Below are 24632 nucleotides of genomic sequence, written 5' to 3'. Positions count from 1 at the left end.
ATATAGCTCAGACCTTTCGTCCATTTGAGCTTGGCCAAAATTGAGCTTAGACCTTTCGTCTATATGAGCCCGATAAAAATATAGCTCGGACCTTTCGTTCATCTAAGCTTGGCAAATCTCTAGAGCTTGATTTCATCCTGACTTGAATGTGGCCTTTTGAGTTACTTTGTTAAGGCTTGGAGAGACAATACGTTGGAAAAGGAATCCCAATTTTATTCACTAATAAAAAATTGAAAACAAAACAAGAGTGAACTCGTACGCTGGCTGACTAAGTTCAAGAACTAAAAACTACCACATGAGATATCATAACAGGATAGTCTCACACTGAACAAAAAGAAACAAAGCGGAAAATCTGAATCTCAAACTGATGATCTAACTCTGAGAGCATGTAGACGAGGAGGAAGTCAATGGTAATACTTCTTTAAATGCTCAGCGTTCCAAGGATGAGGTAGATTTGCTCCCTTGAGATCCTTTAGTCGATAGGTGCCCGAGCGTACAACTTCAAAAACACGGTAAGGCCCTTCCCAGGTTGGTCCCAAGCTTCCATCTGAAGGTTTACAAGTAGCAAGCATGACCTTGCAGAGTACCAGGTCACCAACCTGGAAAACTAGGTGTTTGACACGGGAGTTGCAGTAGCGAGCTACACGTTGTTGGTATGAGGCATTGAGCAGCGGAGCATGGTCCCGTTGTTCATCTACTAAGTCCAGGTTAAGATTCATCTGGTCATCATTTGCTTCAGCCTGAAACGCTTCCACTGTGCGTACGCATTCCAATCTCAACAGTCACTACAGCTTCGGTTCCAAAAGCAAGGGCATTTGGGGTGTCTCCCGTGGATGTTCATGTGAAGTTTTGTACGCCCAAAGGACTTGGGGTAACAGTTCAGCTCATGCTTCTTTAGCCTTGTCTAGCCTTGTTTTCAAGTTCTTTTTGATCAACTTATTGATTGCTTCGACTTGGCCATTAGCTTGAGGATGAGCTGGAGATGCAAAGAAATGCTTGATGTTGAGCTCGGCAAATAACTCACGAAGCTTGGCATTATCAAATTGCTTGGCATTATCAGTAATTATGGAGTATGGGATACCAAATTGACATATGATGTTCTTCTAGAGGAACGCAGTGTAGTTCTTCTCAATTATTGTAGTTAAGGGTTTAGCCTCAGCCCACTTGGTGAAATAATCCACTGCAACAATCGCGAACTTTGTTTGACCTTTTCCCTTTGGCATTGGGCCAATGAGGTCAATTCCCCATTGAGCAAAGGGCCAAGGACTACTAATTGAAGTCAAATCCTCCGGTGGTTGATGGGGAACCACCGCGTATTCTTGGCACTTGGGACAGGTTTGAGCAATCTTCTTGGCATCAGCTTGGAGTGTTGGCGAGTAATATCTTTGTCTGAGGGCTTTGTGGGCAAGAGATCAAGTGCCTGAGTGATTTCCACAAACACCTTCGTGGATTTCACGAAGCACATAATTAGCGTCATCAGGTGTCAAGCATCGCAGGTATGGCAAAGAGAAACCTCTTTATACAACTTGTTATTGATGATCAAATATCGGGATGACCTATACCATACTCATCGAGCTTCTGCTTCCCAGGTAGGACTCCATGCGTTAGATAATCACATATTGGATCCATCCAAGTTGACTCGAAACTAATAGGGAACACTTCCACACAATCTTCCTCTATGCTCAACTTTTGTATTCTCGAGCGGAGGAATTTGAATGATTTCATAACCAACAAAATCATCCATCTTAACCTTGGCTAGGTAGGCACTTATGCTTCTATCTCGAGCTTGGTATTCTTCGGTGACATGATTTACTACCAACTGGGAGTCGTTGAAAATGCAGAGCTGTTGAACCCCGAGCTCATACGCTAAGCGAAGTCTTGCAAGGAGTGTCTCACACTCAGCTTCATTATTCTAGGCCTTGAACCCAAACCATAAGGCATATTGGGTCTCATCGTCTTCAGGTGAGGTTAACACTAGCCCTGCCCCACTTTCTTGCTGATTTGCGGCACCATCAACACGTAGAATCCAAAGTGGGAGGTTAGGTCATATCTTCTTCTCCCTGCTCATCTTAGGCTGATCGGTTGGCAATAGTGGTGGTTGTACATCGGTGAACTCGGAAAGAAAATCGGCCACAGCTTGAGCCTTGATTGCTTCTCGTGAGCGGTATATGATATCAAATTCACCTAGTTTAATTGACCATTTGATGAGCCGACCTGAGGTGTTAGGCTTTTGCAAGACCTGCCTCAATGGGTGGTTGGTCAGCATAACGATGGTATGAGACTGGAAGTAAGGTCTCAACTTTCGAGCTGAAATAACAAGGGCGAGGGCCAACTTCTCAATCTTAGGGTGCCTCGTTTCGGCATCCTGGAGAGCTTGGCTTACATAATACACGGGGTGTTGAACCTTGGCTACCTCTCTGATGAGCACTAAGCTTACCGCTATAGAGGACACGGATAGGTACAATAACAGATCTTCACCATGTTCAGGCTTGGACAGAAGATGGGGTTTGCCCATGTATTCCTTTAACTGTTGAAAAGCGCGCTCACACTCAGGGGTCTAATCAATGAGTTTCGTCCTCCCCTTTATAGCTTAGAAGAAAGGTTGACAACGGTCTGTAGCTCGAGATATGAATCGATTTAGTGCAGCCAACGGCTTGTAAAGCTTTGCACTTCTTTTAAAGTTCTAGGCGACGTCATGTTAAGCAGAGCTTGGATCTTTTCTGGATTTGCCTCGATGCCATGCTGGCTGACCATGAACCTAAGAATTTTCCCGAGCTAACCCCGAAAGCACACTTGGCAGGATTAAGCCTCATCTTATACCTCTTTAATACCTTGAAGGTTTCAGCTAAGTCTTGAATGTGATGATCAACCGTGACACTTTTGACTAGCATGTCATTGACATACACCTCCATATTCTTCCCGATCTGGTTGGCAAACATCTGGTTGACAAGTTGCTGGTATGTTGCACCCTACGTTCTTGAGACCGAATGACATGACCTTGAAGCAATAAAGACCTCGATCTATGATGAACGAGGTGTGCTCCTAATCTGGTGGGTACATTACATCAGAATTTGGTTATACCCCGAGTATGCATCCATGAAACTAAAGAGCTCGTGGCCCGCAGTTGAATCAATGAGCTGATCAATACAGGATAGCGGGAAGCTATCCTTGGGACACACCTTATTCAGGTCAGTGAAGTCAACGCACATTCGCCATTTTACAGGTGTCTTCCTCACCATGACCACGTTGGCCAACCAACTTGGATAGTAGACTTCACAAACGAAACCAATCTTCGTAAGCTTGTCCACCTTTTCCTTCATGGGAGCATACCATTCTACATCGTAAGCTTGACATTTTTGGCGTATTTTCTTGAAGACGGGATCGATACTTAGACGGTGTGATATGATCTCAGGATCTATTCCAGGCATGTCCTCATACGACCATGCAAATACCTGAGCGTTCTCAAGTAGAAAGTTTGTCACGTCATCACGAATTTGAGGTGGTAGTTGGGCACCAATCTTGACTATCCGTTCTGGGTGATTATCATCGATTTGCACTTCCTCTAGGCCCCCTCCTAGCATTGCTTGTTGTTTATTGGTACCTTCTTGTGGGTCAAGCTCAACCTCACGATCTATCCCATCTTGCTCGACGACGTACATTTCCATCTTTTCCTTCCTTCTCTACTTGGATGCTGTGATGTAACACTCCCTAGCTTTTTGTTGGTCACCCTTTACATATCCCACACCAGCTTTGGTTGGGATTTCATCAAGAGCATGTGGCTGGCGATGAAGGCTCGGAGAGAGCATAAGGCTGGCCGACCTAAAATGACATTATAATCAGAAGGGCATTCAACTATTAGAAAAAGTTGTGTAAACCGTTGTTTGTTGGGGTGCTGTTTCCAGTAACAGAGGTAATGTGACGCTCCCAATGGAGTTGATGTTGTCCCTAGTGAATCCGAGCAAAGGAGTGACCACTGGCTTGAGCTCTTCTAGTGATATCTCCATCTGTTCGAAAGCTAATGTAAAGATGATATTAACCGAACTACCTGTGTCAATGAAGACCCATTTCACACAATAATTTACGATTTCATCTTGGATTATGAATGGGTCATCATGCGGGTGAACTACACCTTTTTCCTCTCCCTCGTTAAAGGTGATCGCTGAGTACTCGAGCTTGGGTGACTTCGGAGTCAAGTAGCCTAGACCAATAGAAAGGGCCTTGAGTCCACCTGGGGTACATCGTGCATACTTCTTTCGTGCTTTGTTGGAGTCCTTAGCTAGGGTTGCTCCACCTGAGATAACATTGATGTCTTTCATAGCACGTGGATGCTTATTTGGTGCATTGTCATGTGGCTCTGCTTGCTTCTTCTCACCCACGAATTGGCTTAGACGACCTCGCCTAATTAATACTTCAATCTCATCCTGGAGTTCATAACATTGGTTCGTCATATTACCGTTTTTGCGATGATATCTGCAATATCGATTTGGATCCTTTCGCCCCTTGGAAAACCTCGAAGGTCGTGGTTTTGGCAACTCAGTTTGGACGTGGAAGAAGACCTTTTCTCGATTAGTGTTCAATGGGGTATAGTTGTTGAACCGTGGTCAAAATAGATTTTGTGGCTGATCTCGGTCTCTTCCACCTCTTCTAGAGTTCTCAAATCTTCATTTCTTGTAGTCTGGCTTCTCACGTACATCATTCCAATCTTCTCTTTGTTTATCTCCCACACCAGGCTGCGATAGGTCCTTTCCTTCTGGTGCATCATATGTCATCTCTTCGACTATGGCATGACGATACGCCTCGGACACCAGGTCCTCATAACTCTTAGGTGGAAACTTGTTTACATTGAACAGGAAAGGTCCTCTTCGGAACCCAGCTAGAAAGGTAGTACAAGCTGTTTCTTTAGAGCAACTAGATGCTAATTACTTCTCAATTGAAACAGTTGATGTAGTCTCACAACTTCTCCTTAGGGCCTTGCCTGATGCTAAGGAGGTAGTTAGGTGGGTATCTCTTCTTTGAGGCAGATAGAAATTGGTTAATGAAACTCTGTTTGAGCAAGTCAAATGAGCTGATGGAGTCTGGCTTCAAGGACTTGAACCAATCCTTAGCTGATCCTTCTAAGAGCAGAGGAAAAGCCCGACATTTCATGGCATCTCCGGCATCATTCACATTCATCTAGTAACCGAAGTCGTTCAAGAAGTCCAACCGGGTCAGTGGTCCCATCATAGAGTCGCATCCTGGGCTGTTTGAAATCTTTTGGGAGCTTGAATTCAAGGGTGTCCCTAGTGAATGGTAGGGCATCAGATGTCGTGACCAGGTCGATAAGTCCTGGACCTCGCTCACGCCCGAGGGCTGTTAGGCGGAGTTCCAGCTTCTGATCCATCTAATCTTGCATCCGCTTCATGGCCTCCAAAATTCTACTTTCTCCAGCTTGCTTATCCCTATTAGGGCGGACTTCAGACTGATCCACTTCCCGATCACGATCGACCTCATGATCACGACCATGATTGACTTCACGATCGCGATTATGAGGTCGGGCGTACTGAGTTTTCTTTGCCTCAAGCAAATTTCTTAGGTCAAGGTATTCCCTCTGGCTTTCAGTTGGCATGCGAGAGAAACCAGAGAATGAGCCGCGAAGGCTAGGCTCGAAAGTTTGCAGCTTCCCACAGTCTGTTCCATTAGGAGATCGGGGATGGCTCTCACCCTCTTCATTGTTCTATCCTTCACATTGAAGTTTGCCTCAGCGTTGAGGTCCGCCTTGTTGACTATCTCCATGTTCTTGAAGCCACTCTTCTAGCCTTCGCTGCCTTCCTGTATAGGTCTTCTCAGCTCCCCCTCCGACCTCCTTATTATGGTCACGGAGTTCATTAATGTCTTTCCTCATCTTCTTCAGGTAGGTCTCGATGTTAGTTAGGCGATTGGATTTCTTCCTCCCCTTGATAGTCGCAGCAAGGGTGATGGGTTCGTTGTGGCTGGACTCTTGACTCATGGTTTCAAGCAAGTGGTTGTTGTTTAAAAACTTAGACGGAAATCAACAAGATGTCAATTCCCACAAACGCGCTAAACTGTTGATGCATAAATTTGGTTCAATAGAAGATGACCTCTTCGAGATTGAGGTCAGGAAATTCTTCCGGACTAGGTCGGCGTGACCAACCAAGTCGTCCTTCAGAACTTGTAAAAACAAGATAACTTCAGTGGGTGACACCGGGGTGGTGCCGGCCAAGGACCTTCCGATACTTAAGTCAGTCGAGTGTTTGAGAGTAAAGTTGCACAATAGGTTCTAGGCTTAGACTTGCATACCTTTTACGGATGATGGCCTTAGCCTTTTATATCATCCTAGATGACCTAATCCTTCTCAGAGTAGGACTCTAGAGCAAACCAGCTCTCCTCGAACTAGGACTCCAGAATAACCTAATCCTCCTCGGATTAGGACTCCATTTAGATTGGCGTCTTGGTGATCTTGAAACATCCTAAATTTTTTGGGATTAGAAGTCGTTTGAGTGAACACCACGTAAATCAAACTCATGTGCACCGAGGTTGAGCTCAAATGGGCCCCCAAGTCCACACGGGCCAGCTCAACGATGTAGCCTAGCTCGGCCTAGAGGTATTTTACCTCACAAACACAAATACCGAGGGGTTAACAAAACAAATTTAGAGTTCATATAGAATTAGAGTTGATTCATATATGTAACTCAGCTATGGATTTTCTCACATCATGAATCTAGGCCAATGATTGAAACTGTTTAGTTTTCAGGTTCTCTTTCCAAGATTGCCCACGAAAATCATGAGCTAAATTATACACTTTTTAGCTGTTTGATTATTCACATTTTCGCTTCAGTTTTATTCAGTTATGTATTCTTCTTCAATATGGAGGTATTTATAAGGAAGTACAACCCTAAATAAAATAGGAAATAAATCTAAATTATAATAAAAAATAAATCTAAATTACAATAAAAAATAAATCTCAACTATAACTAGACAAATGGATAAGTAACCAAAATCTTAATATAGTAAGGAACCAAAATCCTAACTAAATAAGGACTCGCCAACATATTTGGGGGTATGGATTTAAAAATCAACGTTGAAACGAGAAGGAAAATGATCGATTTGTTGAGGGGGAAACCATAATATACTATTATTTATTAGACTAACAAATATAAAACAATATTGTTTTATGTGTGAAGGTTTAAATTTTAAGATTTGGAGTAAGGCAAGTACATGTTAAGTTATATCCAGATGATTAAGTTATATTCAATTTATTAGCTTGATTCTTAATCATCTGGATATAACTTAACACGTACTCGCCTTACTACTTGTTTTTTTTTTTCTTCAACAAAGTAATTGTAAATTGGTTTTTTCCTTCATAATAGGGCGGGTCCGGGAATCCATTTCCCAACGAAGGTGGGGATGTGGAATCCCGGATATGAATATTGTGAGTATAAAGGAGGCAATGGAGGAAAAAAGCTTAACAAGGATGGGGATGGGAATGGAAATGCCATACCCACCCCCGATTCGACCCATTATCATCCCTACTCTCCTCATGCTCTTCCACGATTGTGAGAGGCTTTTAAAAAAAATTAATTTATTTTATTTTAGAATTAAAAAAAATAATAGGTGACTGTGTTCCATAAAATAGGATCAATTATCTGATTTTTCTTTTAATTTTAATTTTTTTAATATGAAAAAATATGAATTTACTATATTATTCTCATTTAATTAATAATTTCAATTCTTAATATTTGCATTAACCAAGATATTTTTTGGTATTTTGAATGTTTTATCATTCTCAATCCTTTGCTTTATATATATATATATATATATATAATATAATTGTTTAGGTTTATAATGTTTTTTTAATCAGTAAAATAAAAAAAGAAACAGTGGTGGCGAGGGATTGGGACAGCTGAGCATGGAAAAAGTTATAAAATAGAAGAGGGTCACTGGCATACAAGGACTTGACGTGCAATTTTCAAACCGATCCATCTCCCACGGATCAGGGTTTTATTGAATTTAATTTCATGTCATTTTCCTTTAAAAAAAAACTTTTATTACCAGACGGTAGCCATTTGATTATCCATATTTTCATTTAAGTTTTATTTAAAGAACTCTTTTTTTCACCATAGATGACCAAGCACCTTCCAATTTTATCAGGGTTAATTCTTGAAGGATGATGTAAAGTTCTGATCGTTGAATGGAAAACAAGAGGAGGGGAGTACTTGTTGGGCCGAATCTATCATATGGAGAAAAACGCCTCGAATAGAAATGACATGGCCATTATGGCGGATCTAGGGTTATTAGACCAAGGAGTCGTGATGTAAAAGTTTGAAATTCTTTTTTATGACGAAACAACGCTTGAAATATTACAAAAAGACAAAGCCATTGGGTATCGAACCCCCAACCTCCTTCCTCGATCACAATCATTTGACGAAGTCCAGATTCAGCACATCATACACATCACCCACGTCACACGCACTCTAAATCACCAATGAAGGACCTCAGTTGTTAATCCTCGAACATACTTTGTATTTTATTATTTTATCATTAATAAAGGTCCGTCGAGAGTTATTCATAGTCAACATGAATTTAACGTTTTGCAGACCGATGAAGGTAGACATTGCAATGCCTAGGTAATTGACTGAAGTGTGTTTGCATGCTAAATACTGAGAATATCAAGTTATTGAAACACGATGAATTGACACTTCTCCATGACTACTAGGAAATGTGAAGACGCGTTTATCTTAGTTGTCGGAGTAGTTTGTTTACTAATAAAAGATTGGCATTCGTCCATAGTTTTTACGTTGTTGAGTTCAACACGTTGTAGGCCTATCATTGAGCTTTGCTTCATCGCCACATCAGAATGACCAGAAATCTCTCAAATGCTTGCGCAATTTTCGAGAAGTATATTTTTTTTCCGACACTCATCAAGAATGAATTTTATTTTTACAAAATCTTTTCACAATTGACTCTTGCCTAGTTCTCCAATGTCACTGGCACTATAGTTTTCTTGATTTGATCCCAAGAAACGAGTGGGAGCAATGTGAGATATTAGAGCATCCATAATGGATTTTCTAAACCACTTCACAAATTTTAAGGAGGAATTGAAAAAATACAACTCCAACCATACTCCATATCCACTTATTAAAATAGAGAGATTTTTAGGATTTTCTAAATATGAGGAAAGAGAAAGGACTCATAGTGGCTCCCTATAATTTAATGTTGCTTTATTTTATGCATAGTTTAAATTTTTAATTAATGCTAACTATTTTTTAATAGAGATGAACCAATCAAATTGAATTAAAAAAATAACTATAGTATTTATGACTCGCTCAACTAGGGAGTATAATTGGAGTTCAAATTTTATAGAGAGCTCATATAATAACTTTTGTGTATTTTTAACTAAATTTTAACTAAAAAGTAAGGAGCGTGATTATAGATGCTCTCACTTTGCGTGGTTGTTAAAGGATGCTTCATCTGCCAGGGTAATAAGGAGTTTGGACCTCGCCAGGTAACAGATAGTAGACTGATCAAGCTCACCTACCATTAAACTGACATCTAAAGAGTGCAAGACTCTTTTTTTCCTTTATGAAAGCTTTTACTAATGATGGTCATAACTACATAAGTGAAGGTCAGATATTATTTCTAGTTTTCAACAACAATGTAAATAAATATTAAAAGGAAAAAAACACTCAAATGATGCTCAATCATGCTAAGGTCATTTATAAAAGAGGTTTAAAATTAATATAATTTATGAGAAAAAATTAATGAACAAATTTGAAGTCTATATTTGATGGAAAAAAAAATCTAATTGAGTTATTGAACTAGAACTCATGTTCCATACCTTCACCACTCCATTCACTTTACATTCTCTTGTATTGGTTAATTTTTTTTTTTATAGTTTTTATTTAAATTATAACCGGTATTTAAAAAAAAAAAAAAAAAACAATTATGAAGAAGATCCTCTAGACAGGGCGTAGTAATTGGAATTTTATTTTGACTTTAAAAAGAAGAAAGAGAGAAAAAAGTCTCTTCATTTTAACAGTATATATAAGGCTGAGTAAAGTGGGACCTAAACCTAGCCAAAACTCGAAAAATCACGCATGAACACAAGCAAATTAAACAACCCAAGAAATCCGGGATTTTGAGTATTTGGACCCAACGCGTTTACTTGATGGTCTTTCCTTGCACTCACACAGAAACCTGTCTAAATATAATAATACCGCCAGTGGAAGTATATAAAGACAGCCAGACAGCCTTCATTCTCTTCCTCTCTCTCTCTGCTTCTGCGTATTCTACTAGGCAGGCACCCTGGTAAACCAAAGGTTGAGTCTTTTCTTTCTCACCTATGTACCCATCATTCGTTTCTACCCTTCATTCTACTCAGTTGCTCTTTCTTTCGGCTCAATTGGGTTTTCTAGTTTCGTGTTGAATTGTTCAAATTTGATAGCTTTTTGTTGATTTGTTTATTGATTTTAGTATTTTTCTTTTGTCCTGTTTCTGTAGACCTTTTCTTGGTTTTGCGGTCTTATATGTTCAGTAACTTTAGTTTGTGATCCACAGATTCAAAGGTGTGTTCTTTGTTGTACAAATTACTGATTCAGTCGCTGATCAAGCAAGGTTTTGACCCTCTCTGGGTTCTCTTTCTTTGGTTGTCTTGTCTCAAGTTTCATCATTTTTGTGTGGTTGCACTTTTGATTTATTTTTCCTGTTTCTTGTATCGAAGGGAATTCATCTGTCATAGATGCCATATCAGAAAGTTGGTAATAGTGATTTCTGTATGTTGATTTGGTGGTAGCAATTGTACATCACTTGTTGGGGGGTATAAATCCATGCTTTTTATTTTACATCTATAAAGTCAATCTAGAGGGATTTGACTTCTCAAATTTGGAGATTGGAGATTGGATCTTATGTATTTTGTTAAGACATTCAGTAGAGTTAGATATTGCTGCTGAGGAATTGTTAAGGAAGGAATTAAGTGTAGGTCTAAATGGGGAATACTTGTGTTGGACCGAGCATTTCCAAGAATGGATTCTTCCAATCGGTTTCGGCTGTAATGTGGCCAAACCGGTCGCCAGATGACTCAGTTCACACAAACGAAGAAACTATCAATGAGACATCAACACCTAAGGAACCTGAGTCACCTATGCCGGTACAAGACAAACCACCAGAACAAGTGACAATACCAAAACCAGAAACCGAGCCAAAGCAATCCGCAAAACCCAAAAAGCCACCACAGATGAAGAGGGTCTCTAGTGCAGGACTTCGGACCGGTTCAGTGTTACAAACGAGAACTGGAAAGTTAAAGGAGTTTTACAGTTTGGGTAGGAAACTGGGACAGGGGCAATTTGGAATAACGTTTTTGTGTGTGGAGAAGGCGACAGGGAAAGAATTTGCGTGCAAATCGATTGCAAAAAGAAAGTTATTAAGTGATGATGATGTGGAGGATGTGAGGAGGGAAATTCAGATAATGCACCATTTGGCAGGGCACCCAAATGTTATATCTATTAAGGGTGCGTATGAGGATGCTGTAGCAGTTCATGTAGTTATGGAATTATGTGCAGGAGGTGAGCTCTTTGATAGGATTATCCAGCGTGGGCATTATACAGAGAGAAAGGCAGCTGAGCTTACTAGAACTATAGTTGGAGTTGTGGAAGCTTGCCATTCATTGGGGGTTATGCATCGAGACCTTAAGCCAGAGAATTTTCTTTTTGTCAGTCAGGATGAGGATGCACTTCTCAAAACTATTGATTTTGGATTATCTATTTTCTTGAAGCCAGGTAATTGTCATAGCGCCATTTTCTTATTATTGGAATCTCTTTTTAGATATTCTTCTATTAATGTTGCTTCAGTTATGATGCTCGAGGCTTTAAGTCTATCATGCCCCTACCAAATGAAATGCGATCTATTACAATATTGTGCGTAAAACTGATCACAGAAACTTTTTTGTCTAAATATTTCATTGTCCATCTGCTCCTTTCAATCACCTTTTAAACAGTATCCATTCACTCACTTGTCTTACAATATGCTTTGAATTTGAGGGCGATTCTCCAATAAGTATTTAAGTTAAGGATTGGTTACATATTTCTAATCTGTTGGATTGCATTCATTAGATGTGTTGGTAGATTTAATATGCAACATACATGCAATCCAACGGTCGATATTAGAAATATGTAACCAATCCTTAACATAAATTACTTATTGGAGAATGTTCCTTGAATTTGATACTCAATCATGTTTTAACATTTCGTGGCTCTGTTCTGGACCATTGTGCTGTTGTACCATTTTCTCTGAACTAATCACTTATAGCATGCTAGCTTTTTCTTTAGTAATCATCCAGTTAACTCATAAGTTTTCTTGGATACTTGAGTCTGGGAATTGGAATACCTGAGGCCATATTTACATTATACTCCCCATTTTAAAATTTTTAAAATTTTAGAATTATCTTCTTCCAGGCTTCAAAGTTCCAACTAAAAGATCTGATTGTGGAAACCAGACACAGTCTGGTAGCTTCAAAAACAGGGGAAAGCAGGGGCAAGACTGCTATACAATTGCTTATGTTACCTTGGGTTCTCTAAGAAAATTTAAAATTTTGATAATGAAATTTAAAATCGGAATTTTGTATTTCATATTCTTGTGTAGTTGATAGTATTTACAAAAACTCTCAAAAAGTAAGTACTTTAATGTATGATTCAAGTTATATCTCATGAATGGTTTAGAACTTATATGAATTTTATGAGAAAATGGGAGTTTAGAACAAATGCTATAATTTTTCATGTATGTAAATTCGAATCAATAGATTTTTTATGATAAGCGTGATCCCTAATCTTATTGCCAACACATGAAAGTTTTAAAGGTCACATAAATAACCTAACCTAAGTTTTTTCCATAATGGTCACTTCTTAAATAAGCATTACACAAAATATCTGAGAGCCACTACTTTTTCATTGGCATTGCATCTTTTTAGTATACATTTATTTCTTGCTCTATCCATTCAGTAGCCTATATACCTTGAGCTGAGACTGGGATGACATTTGTATTACCAATAATTCCAATTCATTCTCTTGTTATACACTGTTCAACCATTAACTCTGCAGTCATACTCACTGAACGCCTGAGATCCCAGACTATGTTCTTTCTACTTTTGAATCTTGGCCGATTTGTTTGGCTTGTTTCACGCAATGTACCACCCTCTTTTACAGTTTTGGAAAAGTTCTGGTTTGGGAGAGCTTTTATGCCGCTGTATTCCTATATAATCAAATAGCTGTAGTGATTGCAAATGGCATCACCTTCACCTATGGGATTTGTATAAGCCAACCTTCTGTCTTCTAAGAAAAAATAAATTCAGCCAAATGAATCATCCTCTTTTACAGTGTAGGACAATTTATGGTTTTGGATAGCTTTGTTGCAGTATTCCTAAATAGTCAAATTGCTGTAATGATTGCAAAATGTATCACCTCTGGGATCTGGATAAGGTGAACCTTTGTTCATGCACATGGTTCATTTATTCTAAAAAATAAGTTCGAGTGTGAGGTCATTTTTTTAGTTTATTGATTTATGTTATTGTGGATGCTAATTATTTGATTACTACTTGTTCACATACCATATGTAATGACCAAATTCAGTTAGCTGTTCGAAGTTTCTGACAATGACGTGAATTTTTAATATTTTGCTTTTAGCCACCTTCTTCCACTCAGGTAGGTTCCTAATGTCTTTTTTAAAATTCTCTCCACAAAACTTTACTTAACCTTGTACACTATGGGATAAGCTACAGTACCTATAATGTCAACTTTGGATTTGAACTTTAGCTTGAGGTCAAAGTCTGGTCATTGTGGAAAATGAAATTTTGGAATTTCATGACAAAAGCTTGGTACCAAAAAAATAGAATACTTACAAAGTTTCAATAGTCATAAAGATAGATTCCATCAGTGGAAATTTCAATATAATATTTGAATCCATACAAATTTCTAGGATGCATTGGATATGATTTTATAGTAATGCAAATAACCATACATTAACTCCTTTTCTGTGCGTAGTTTCCGAACTTAGTTTGGGGAAGCATGCTTCTTGTCTGTGCTCTTTTGACTCATTGGTACTCAGTTTTTTTAACAAATAATAGCTAGAGTTGAAGATTAAACTATTCAGAATTTAATGATGGAATCTAGAGTTGAAAGATCCATAGTTGCCTCCTTGCAGGAGAAAAATTTAGTGATGTGGTTGGAAGCCCATATTATGTTGCACCTGAAGTTTTACGAAAGCGTTATGGTCCAGAAGCAGATGTCTGGAGTGCTGGAGTGATCCTTTACATTCTGTTAAGTGGTGTACCTCCATTTTGGGCTGGTGAGAACTTTTGACTTGATATACATTTGATTCTTGATGTTCTTTCATGCTTTAATAAATATGATTTTACTTTTGATCGTTGTAATAATTTTTCCCATTTTCTTGTTTTGACTTTACTTTGTTGTGATTCCACAGAAAACGAGCAAGGAATATTTGAACAGGTCCTGCATGGTGACCTTGATTTTACATCAGACCCGTGGCCTAGTATTTCTGATGGTGCCAAAGATTTAGTGAGAAGGATGCTTGTTCGAGACCCTAAAAGGCGATTGACTGCACATGAAGTTTTGTGTGAGTCCCTTTCAATGTTAAAATAAAATAAAATTATATATTCTTTCAGGTTTGTTGATAGTGAAATTTGAGGATTTTTATTTATGGCTAGGGTATTGGACTAATCAGAATCCAAACTGGAATGCATATTTGTACTTAATTTCTTCCAAATCACCATTGGATTGCTCTACTTGGAGCTTTCTAGGTCATAGGCCTTAAGTACTCTTCTGGACTGTTAAAAAAATCTTAATATTGATGTGCTGTCCAAAAAGGACTAAAGAAAGTGGAAGTTGAACAAAAACAGGTGCAAATATGACTGCTGAGTAATTCTCCCATTGATGTTTACCCTTTCAGTCCTTTTTGTGAGCTCTAATGCGTGCAGCATCTACCTCATATACTTAAAAAGAAAGACAATTTCCTGCCTAATCATATGTGTATTATGTGTCTTATCAGCATTGTTTTTCTTTATTTGGTATTAAAAAATTTACCTTGTCTTTCAAATCGGCAATATAAGGTTAGAGTGGATGTGATTGTTAATGATGTTTAAAAAACCTTAACACAGCAGTTGAAGTCGGATATTTTTTTTTTTTAAACCTCTTAGGAATGAGCAAGGATCACTTCGGCTGCTACACTTTTAGGCATTTTTAAGTCATATGTATTTTGTTGTGATCATTTTTAGGCATGTCATTTTCTTTTAATTGATTACATGGGTTTTATTCCTTTCAGGCCATCCCTGGGTGCAAGTTGATGGTGTGGCTCCTGACAAGGCTCTTGATTCTGCAGTTCTAAGTCGCTTAAAGCAATTTTCAGCAATGAACAAGCTCAAAAAAATGGCTCTCAGAGTAAGTATCTGAATGTGCCAGGCACAAACATTAAATATTTGGAGTGCTAAATATTTGAACTTGTTGCTTAAAACTTATTGAAATACTTAAGAACTTTTGTCTTTTGGCTGGAACTTTGATTAATAACTTAAACGAAGTGTTTTTTGGATTGTCTTTCACCAAGATGATAATTTCTTTTTTAATTTTTTGCAGGTCATTGCAGAGAGCTTATCTGAAGAAGAAATAGCTGGCCTCAAAGAAATGTTCAAGATAATAGACGCTGACAACAGTGGTCAAATCACTTTTGAGGAACTTAAGGCTGGATTGAAAAGATTTGGAGCTAATCTCAAGGAGTCTGAAATTTATGATCTAATGCAAGCAGTACGTAAAAGATCAAAGTTGGAGTACTTTCAACTCTAGTAATTCATTATCTTTTTCACGAAGTCAGAAGTAGAATAGTAGGAACACATATTTTACCCCTAGAAGACTTGACCAAAGTAATAGATACGTGCCTCTCTCTCTTAGCTCTACCTGCCGCCACACTTTGTCTTACCCTCCCTGGCCTGTGCTTTTTTCTGGTCATAGCCACCATGGTCATTCCAGCCAGTGACCTTTTTTTAAAGAAATGAAAAGATGAGTGCAAGTTTTTTTTCTGATGTTAAAAAAATGAAAGAATTTTTTTTTTTTTTTTAGAATAATACAGTTAATTTTAAGGTGGCTATACAGAGAAATTAGTTTGGTTCATATAGAATGGCCTCTTCAGGAGAAGATAAAATATTGAAATGGGCAAACTACGGATGCACCTCATGTGGTTGGCCCAAAAACAAAAGCCAGCGTACGATTTGTTTATCAACACTTATAGAACTTATGGTTTCATAAATAGGGGTAAATGCGACTAAATTGTATGATGGTAGAACCTTAGAGGTAAAAATAATTCTAGATTTGTAGAAAGATTAGAAGATCTAGAGTTTAAATGAAAAAGAAGCAAATATGTCCACATTTAGAAGTTTAACGCTTAATTGTCACGTGTCACAAATTACACAGATTTTCTTTCTAGGTTAGAATGCCTTTCTTAGAGGGAGTGCAAGTTAATAATGTCGTTTTGCAGAGATTCTTTAAGATCATAAGTAACGCATTTTCTGATTTGCAGGCAGATGTGGATAACAGTGGAACCATTGATTATGGAGAATTCGTAGCTGCAACATTGCACCTAAACAAAATTGAGAGAGAAGATCATCTATTTGCAGCTTTCTCCTACTTTGACAAGGATGGAAGTGGCTATATTACTCCAGATGAGCTTCAACTAGCTTGTGAGGAGTTTGGCATAGAGGATGTTCGCCTTGAAGAAATGATACGAGAAGTTGATCAGGACAATGTAAGTGATTCTATGTTAACAATACATCATTGGTATTAGGATGGGAAGTAGTTGATGATGTGGCTCAAAATAAGGCATGGATCCCAAGTGTCTAAACTTGGGATGATTCAATAGTAAACTAGCATTATTTGGAGAGTAATGCAATAGGTTCACGTATTCGAAGGGTGATGCAACAGTTACAAATAGTTATACAAAAAAAAAATTATTTTATAAACTGACATGGCAGTTCCATTTTCGGTTTGCTAGCATACATAAGAGGCATGCTAAATGCACCAAATTAATCATGTGAGTACGGGTGGCTGCAAACTCAATTGCTGCCTCAGTTTATGAAACAAATTTGTTACGGTCAAACTTTGTCAATAGTATTTGCTTTTGCATGCACCCAGTAGCCTTTTGTGACTGATTAGAAAGCAGTTTGCATGAAACTTGGTCAAACTGCATGTCTGCTTTGCGACCTTAAGTAATGAATTCAAACAAAATTAATGACTTCAATGTCAAGCAAAAGCACTTTTACTATCATGGTAATGTTGTTTGAAATAGTACAGTGGATTTGGTGTTTAGAACTCGTGATGACCCAAAAGGGGAATGAGTATGTCAAGAATCCGTGCCTTAGTCTTTGTTTCATTACTACATGTTTATACTAAAATTTATTGCACAAGGGATGATTTCTGTCAAGCCAGCCTTCTGATCTTTTTACATGTGAGAGTTACCCGTGTAAATTTCTTTTCTTTTATGTATTTATTGCAGGATGGGCGCATAGATTACAACGAGTTTGTGGCCATGATGCAAAAAGGAAATTTTGTCGGCCCGGGTAAGAAGGGCTTGCAAAGTAGCTTCAGCATTGCCTTTAGATAAGCAGTTACAATTTAGTTTCATAGATAGCAAAAGCGTTTCCTGCTTCTTTCTTCATTGTTTTGAGGTATTAAGATTGTATAGAAAGGTGCTTAACTGCTCATCCAAGTTGCAGCCAGACATTACTGGTCATCCTCGCTGAATTTGTTGAGACTTCCACCCTGAAGGGATTTTGCAGTTTTAAGTCGAGCCCTTTCTATTTTGTATACAGTGGTGAGAAATTTTTTTATTGTCATATGTAGAACTTTTTTTTTTTTTATAATCCATAATGAATATATGCATACCTTGGATGGTTTAAAAGGCACAATTCTGATGGCTTGCAGGCAAGTTTGGTTTTCATTCGTACAATCTGTTGTTCTCGAAATTGCAAACCAATAAAACAACATTGTAGACAAGTTTTCGAACCAAGGCCAGAAAAAGAAAACAAAAACAGGGTTTTAAAATCACTTTTCAGGAAAGGAACTTCTGTTTAGGAAGTATTGAATTGATGTCATTTTTCTCTGAGTTCAACAACGAACCTTTAAAAAAAAAAGAAACTCTTATTTTTTATTAAAAATCATTTTCCTAAATCTGATGCATTTATGCCTGATATCAAACGACTACCACAAAGCCCATATGATGCGTATAATAACTTCAAGAATAATGCTACTCTTACCACATTTGTATACCACATCTTTATACCATCCTATTTGGCTGCTGAAGTGGATAGCCACATCAATTAAAATTATTTAATATTTTCTTTTCTTTTATGATTTATTCCAGTATTTGATTTTCTAATTGTCTAAATTAAAATACACTTCATGGATTTAATTGATGTGGCATATAATATGGACATGTCACATCATGTAATATAAAAATGTAGGATAAAAATATGATAAGTGTAACATTACTCTAACTTCAAATATTAAAATAAGCATCGAAGTTTTTAAAGATCCAAGAGGTGCTATTCCGAATCCAAATACTCTTGGATGACAAGGCACCGTTTTTTTTTCTCCTTCATTTTAGAAACAACTTTTATGTTTCGTTGGTTAGCAGAGACCATTGCGTACGTGTATATACGTAATATAGTAAATAATTATAAAACTGTAAGTCAAAAAAATTTCAGTATCCAACACAAGTTGGAATTTGGAAATTCTATTTCTTGTTTTGTTTTGTCTAGAATCATATTTCAAGAAGAATTCTGCATGTCCAATAAGAAAAGGAAAGAAGAATTCTACATGTACAACATTTTATCAGGAACGTATATTGGTTTAACCCATTCAGGAAACATGATCTGAGAACTCAGAGAAACCCTGGGGAACTAATTTGGACAATAATCCAGTCCAACTTGGTTTTATCCGATGAGACCGAGTGTTAAATTCATCCATGATGTAGCATCCAGATAATTCCTACTTTCCCAGCAGTTTTGAATGAAGGCATTTTGGCGCTGACTTGTGCTCAAAAGACTTCTAATGAACAGTAACAACTCCAACACAAAACCAGGCGAGTAGGTCATAGGTTGACCAATCGAATTTAGCAAGTCCACGAATTTGATCTCTTCATTACCGGCTTCATCTGTCTGTCTTCCTCGAGCGCTATCATACCCAAATGAGACGGATCTTCCAACATCATCTTTGCTACCAAGTACCCCGCAACTGACCAGGTCTGGAATTTTCGGGCCTGCTTCCCAACGTAACGACCAAGTTTCCCATCATAGTATTCAGGCCAATTGTCTTTCAGCAACCTGCTCTCAGCAAGTTCAATGGCACGTCTAGCAATCTGAGGCCGCCCAGTCTTGATGCATGCAGCAGTGAGAAGCCATAACAGCACTGTATCAACCACAATGACAACATGTAAATGGCAGGAAAAATAAAGGAACACCCTAACAACAACATCACCACATCATTTAATTATCACGGTGAGATGTATACACAGGTATATGTAGAGTACTCAAGCTTTAGGCAAAGTAAAAATACTACAGTTTTTATCTCAATTCACTGCTAATAACTCATGACCAAACCTTTCTAGTGACAAAAATGACAACTTCTCCAAAAATTTATGGAGTAAAATAGTTATGAAACATCCTACTCTACTTGCAAGTTGCATCTGTTGCTCTGTCCTAGAAAACCCCTATATTCTCTCATCTCGTCTGCAATTATTTGCAGACATTCAGTCCATGCCAAGATAGCGTTGATGCTGTCTTGAAAAATTTCAAACGCTGAATTATAGGGAAAAAGAAATTTGCACCATGGATAGAGAAATGTGGACAAAAGAGGGTGAAATCTACAAATTAGTGAAGAATAAGAGTTGGTTGAGTAAAGATTCAATATGCTTTCATGTAAACTGCAGAATTGGTCCAGCAGAATGGGCCAAAGGAGGGGTGAAGGAGGCGACATGGGAGAAGGATGGGGAGCAGGGGAGAAGTTCTCTTTTTCCAATCTTTTTCTACTGATCTATTGTGCAATTTCCATAATGCCATCAGTAGTTACGGTAAAATTTTGTACAGAGGAGGCTATAGAGTGCAAGCATACCTGGCCAAGACCCTCCGTTGTGGTAGCTCCATCTTGTATTTTTCGGGTCGCAGCCTGTTACAATCCGCCATTCATGACTTTCTATAGCTGGATAACAAACCTTTAGTGGCATTTCTCCTGCCAATTCTTCCCACCGTGATTCTATGAGATCCATTATTGCCACGGATTGTTCAGGGGTTGCCAAGGATGAAAGAATCGCCATACAATTACCCAAGCAAAACCAACGGAAATCCATTCTGGCGGGACTGATATTCCCAATAAAGTAACCACCACCAGTTGGCATAAAATCAAAGACCCAGTCTGGAAGAGAATCTGGTATCACATTGAACTTGTTGACCGCTGTATGTGAGTACTCTTCAGTTTTATATCGATATATGTCATTTAACTGCTTAAAGTCAAGCCAAAAGTAACTTCTCATGTGATAGCTCAAGGCATGAAGGCGTTTTACTATGCGCTCTACAAACTCCTTCCCCTCATCATCTTGCTTAAGCAACAGCAAAGCACATCTTAAAGCCATGAAGAAAAGAGCCTGAATTTCGATGGGGTACCCATAGACACCCTGAAAACACAAAACCAATACAGAAGTGAGCCTAAGGAATTGAAAAGATAGGCAACACAAAACCAAAATCTAAAAAAGCAGCATATTTATCTTAAAATACAAAATTGAAAGCAGCTAGTAGTGACGACTGATGAAGATCAATGAATGCTCTAACAAGAGAGTGCCCACAGTGCTTCATATTACAAGAAAATGTAATCTAAATTAACTTTCTTTTGCTTTTGTTTTTGTTTTTTGCAATTTAATTGATGACAAGCTGAAAATTTGATGGGGAGATTAAAAGTTCTCAAAAGTCTGTGCACCAAAACATCACGATGGGTTTAGTTGCATGAATTTACCTCTGCCAGGGTCATAAGAACCTAAAACAATCCTTCAGGCAGAGATAACATGGCAAGTGAGTGACTTAGCTCATAAGCCTTTACAACAAACCTGATTTACAATATAATTTCGAATGCTGCACTCAGATCATGAGGAAGAAGGCACTAACTGGGAGATTTATTTGTTTTGGCAGACAAGAAAATATCGACTCAAATTCGAATATGTTAGATCCAAGTTCCATCCTCCTAGACAATTAAACAAACGAGAAGGCTGACCAGGTTGACACGAAATTCAATATTAGAGTTACTCACAGAAGGATGATTTGAGTTTCTGAATGTTGTAGACTAAGTTACTAGCTGCAAAACTAACAACTTATGCATATGCTAATATTTTAAGGGCTTTGACTGTGGTGAACTCATGATATTAGGCATGATGGCCTGATTCATACCAGATGATAGAAAAACAGGACTCAACATAATTATGAAAATCTTACCATTCTACGATCAATCATGCAGCATCCATCAGCACAAAGAAGGGTTGGAAATGTGTCGAACCCTTCTGATAGACATAAACTTAGAATAAGCCGCATACCCTTCTGGCATTCAGGAAGTTCCGCCAATGAAGAGTCTCCAGTGGATTTTGTGTATGCTCGAAGCAATATGATCCACCAAAATCCAGAATCAACAGGAGCAACTCTTCCTATCGCACTCTCGCCAAAATCTGCTATTAAAGTCTCACTGTTCCTGACTGGATCATGGAGTACCTTGAAACTAGCTGGCATTACTCCTTCTCCAAGATGGAACCTATCAATCTTTTTCTCCCATGACTGAAGACGCAGAGTCTTCAAGATAAAATTTTTAACTATTTCAGGTTCACCATTCATCAAAAAAGCCAATCCACTAGGGACAAAGTCTCTGACAAACACCTTCACAGATGCATAAGAAGAAAAAATAAGAATAAAATTTGTGATCGCCAACTTTATGGAACAGAAACTCTGCCTGGTAAATCAGAGTTAAAGAAAAGCACAAATGGAGAACTGGATAAGTTGAAAGTTGAAACTAATAAAGTTTGTTCAACATATAAAAAAATATGTCCTGCATAAAGAATATCCAAGGCAGATCATATCCCACAGTTTGAAATATATTATTGGAACATTAAATCAGCAAGTTAATTATAAAGCTTGGAAACTTGGGTATTCCACCCCCCCTGCCCCCAGGCAGACAATGTGCCTAAGCCTGTTTGTATGCATGTATCAAAAGTCCTAAGACATGTATACATATAAACATGGTGGTCATCAAAAACTGAAAATGAGGCTCCCCAAGACGACTCAGGGACTGACAAGAAGGATAACACAATGCATTTCAAATTTGTTTACTATATGGATGTGTCACAATAACTCATGTCTTCAATGCAAAAACATCATAAATGTTCCTCACGTGTGTGTGTATTTGTAGGGTGATACTATAACCAAAAGATTGAAAACATAAACAAATGGAGATATACAAACAATGAAGTCTTAGGTTCTCTCTATTATTGCAGAATCAACGTTCCAAGAATATGTACATTTAATATGAAGAACAAGGAGAGGAGGTCTCTACCTGATCATAGTTAAGTTTTTCTTCAGAGGTATCTGTTGCAGCAATTGTCCCAACTGGCTGACCACGGAAAAACACCAACGAACGCCTCAAAGTTTCCCAGGCTTCAGCAACCATTGGATGTGGCTCAAAGCCAGTCAGTGACCTAGGGGTGCCAATGAATGACGTTCTACTAGGCGAAAATACATATTCAGGATGGTCAAAAAATCTGGAAGAGTAATCAGCATTTCTTGATGAGTGACGCGGGGACAATGCAACAGATAGTTCACTGAGTGACCTCTCATCAAATGATCTTTTTCTCTCCATATTCAGAAAGCTTGGTCGGTCTAACAACTTTGAAAAATCAATTTCTTCAATTTCTGCCACACTACATAAGGCATCAACATGCCTTATATTTCCAGTCTGAGACATGTCTGAATTGGGTATTGACATTTCCACAGATTTCAGCACTTGACAGACAGTGACCCAATGGTTAGTTTAGTGCTCAACACTCACCCTGCAATTCAACCACCAGATTTGAACCATTGATCATCTGCAAAGAGGCAGTAATCATCTATTTCCACCTCTCCCATGTGACCAATAACGGATAAGAACCCACTTACTTTACTACACTATCCAATGAAAACAAATAGAAATATTCCAACCACCCGAGTAAGAACTGTAATGAGATTAATTTATAGAATGATAATTGACAATTAAGAAGTGGTTTACAAACCAAGTTTGTTGCATACAGCAGGAAAATTCACAACCCTCCAGTTTCCCAATAACAATCAATAATACATATCATTATAACGAAGCTCCAAAAGAATGTAGGAAACCAAATATATTACTATGTTTCCAATCCTTCAAATTTCAGCAGTTAGGTATCTCAATAATTTACCAAACAAAATGAAAGGTGGGTTTTCGATTTCTGTAAAGCCAAATAAAAGGTAATAATCAATGGATTCAATTTGATTCTCATTTCCACTTGTTTCTTCAGCAACCAAACAGATATGAGACTAGCATGTAAGAAAATACTCAAATTTGTTCGCCGCAAGAAGAGCAATTCCCGGAAAACAAATCCCAGAACTGATGTAGAATGCTTCAAGATCCAATCAAGTTGAATCCCTTGATAATCCAAACCCATCAAAACATGCATGCATTATGGAATGGAAATTGATTAATTAATTGGTTTTCAAGAACAGAGAACTAACCTCAAAGGAGTCTCCAAAGGCCAAAGCTTGAGAGAACTAACCAAGCTCACTACTGACAGTGTATTCTTATAGAATCTTTTGTTGGGTACCATGAGGCGGTGGTGGGTCGCTCAGTACTCTGTGAAATGGTTGAGATGACTGGCAGATGGGTTTGGGGTTAGAATGCCTAAACATCACTGCTACATCATATACATGACCTCTTCGGCTTGGCAGATGAGGCTCTGTGATGTACGGAAGATGTTGACACTTTGGTGCATCGTGGATGATTTTTATTGACTCTGATGGGCAACTTGGTTGCGTTACATGTCGACTTAATATTAAGTATAAATCAATTGCATATTACATTTTAAAATTTCAGATGATTTTTAATCAACTGGCTCTTATTATAGTAATATAATATCTAAAGTTCAAATTTCTCTTTTCATAATTATCAATAAAAAAAATTATTATATATAAATATGTCACGAGATGATATTGTGAGAAATATGATATATGATGTGGGGGACTTTAGTACTTAGGACAACGTTTACGGTGGACCTGGCGCACTAATGCGCCAATTTTCAAAACTGCCACAGCAGGTAGCAGGTAATATTATATACATTATATTTCAAAAACAAAAAGAAATAAAAAGAAATAGAAAAGATTATGGTGGTGCTCTCCACACCCTAGCAGAAAAGTTGCTCTTTTATCACTCTCTCGACGACGACCAAAAACCCACCCATCTCAACTGCCAACTCCTCTATTTCTCGACAACGGTGACTAAGTCTTCCTCCCATGTACAGATTGCGCAGCTCTCTTCTCTCTTGATAGTGAC

General features: G+C 38.1%; 2 protein-coding genes across 4 annotated transcripts; one reads left to right on the top strand and one right to left on the bottom strand.

The window, feature by feature from the left end:
* Window positions 1-10088: 10088 nt before the first annotated feature.
* On the top strand, window positions 10089-17985 carry LOC117618562 (calcium-dependent protein kinase 1-like). The gene is made up of 7 exons (XM_034348190.1): window positions 10089-11771; window positions 14188-14331; window positions 14467-14619; window positions 15325-15440; window positions 15633-15800; window positions 16570-16794; window positions 17542-17985. The coding sequence occupies exons 1-7, from the start codon at window positions 10982-10984 to the stop codon at window positions 17647-17649; spliced, it is 1704 nt and encodes a 567-aa protein (XP_034204081.1). The 5' UTR covers window positions 10089-10981; the 3' UTR covers window positions 17650-17985.
* A 785-nt stretch (window positions 17986-18770) lies between these two features.
* LOC117618561 (probable alkaline/neutral invertase B) lies at window positions 18771-24111 on the bottom strand. 3 transcript variants are annotated; one of them, XM_034348189.1, is made up of 5 exons: window positions 23819-24080; window positions 22629-23157; window positions 21524-21955; window positions 20157-20715; window positions 18771-19454 (listed from the first exon to the last, which is right to left on the bottom strand). In XM_034348189.1, the coding sequence occupies exons 2-5, from the start codon at window positions 23055-23057 to the stop codon at window positions 19159-19161; spliced, it is 1716 nt and encodes a 571-aa protein (XP_034204080.1). In that variant the 5' UTR covers window positions 23058-23157; window positions 23819-24080; the 3' UTR covers window positions 18771-19158. The 3 variants fall into 3 exon arrangements, with proteins under 3 accessions (XP_034204080.1, XP_034204079.1, XP_034204078.1); XM_034348188.1 differs by having other exon boundaries at window positions 19134-19454; window positions 22629-23178; window positions 23819-24111; XM_034348187.1 differs by having other exon boundaries at window positions 19134-19454; window positions 22629-23121; window positions 23819-24110.
* Between the last annotated feature and the right edge of the window lie 521 nt (window positions 24112-24632).

This window comes from Prunus dulcis, chromosome 2, assembly GCF_902201215.1.
Source record: "Prunus dulcis chromosome 2, ALMONDv2, whole genome shotgun sequence".
Taxonomy (NCBI): domain Eukaryota; kingdom Viridiplantae; phylum Streptophyta; class Magnoliopsida; order Rosales; family Rosaceae; genus Prunus; species Prunus dulcis.
The sequence above is the reverse complement of the archived record's forward strand: the minus strand, read 5'-3'. Positions and strand labels throughout refer to the sequence as shown.

Coding starts and splice junctions, on each gene's coding strand:
- LOC117618562 (XM_034348190.1), top strand. CDS start 10,982: ATGGGGAATACTTGTGTTGGACCGAGCATTTCCAAGAATGGATTCTTC. Junction 14,620..15,324: donor GACTGCACATGAAGTTTTGT/GTGAGTCCCTTT, acceptor TATTCCTTTCAG/GCCATCCCTGGGTGCAAGTT. Junction 15,801..16,569: donor TTTATGATCTAATGCAAGCA/GTACGTAAAAGA, acceptor TCTGATTTGCAG/GCAGATGTGGATAACAGTGG.
- LOC117618561 (XM_034348188.1), bottom strand. CDS start 23,057: ATGTCAATACCCAATTCAGACATGTCTCAGACTGGAAATATAAGGCAT. Junction 21,956..22,628: donor AAAAACTTAACTATGATCAG/GTAGAGACCTCC, acceptor GCATCTGTGAAG/GTGTTTGTCAGAGACTTTGT. Junction 20,716..21,523: donor GCATGATTGATCGTAGAATG/GTAAGATTTTCA, acceptor TTGTGTTTTCAG/GGTGTCTATGGGTACCCCAT.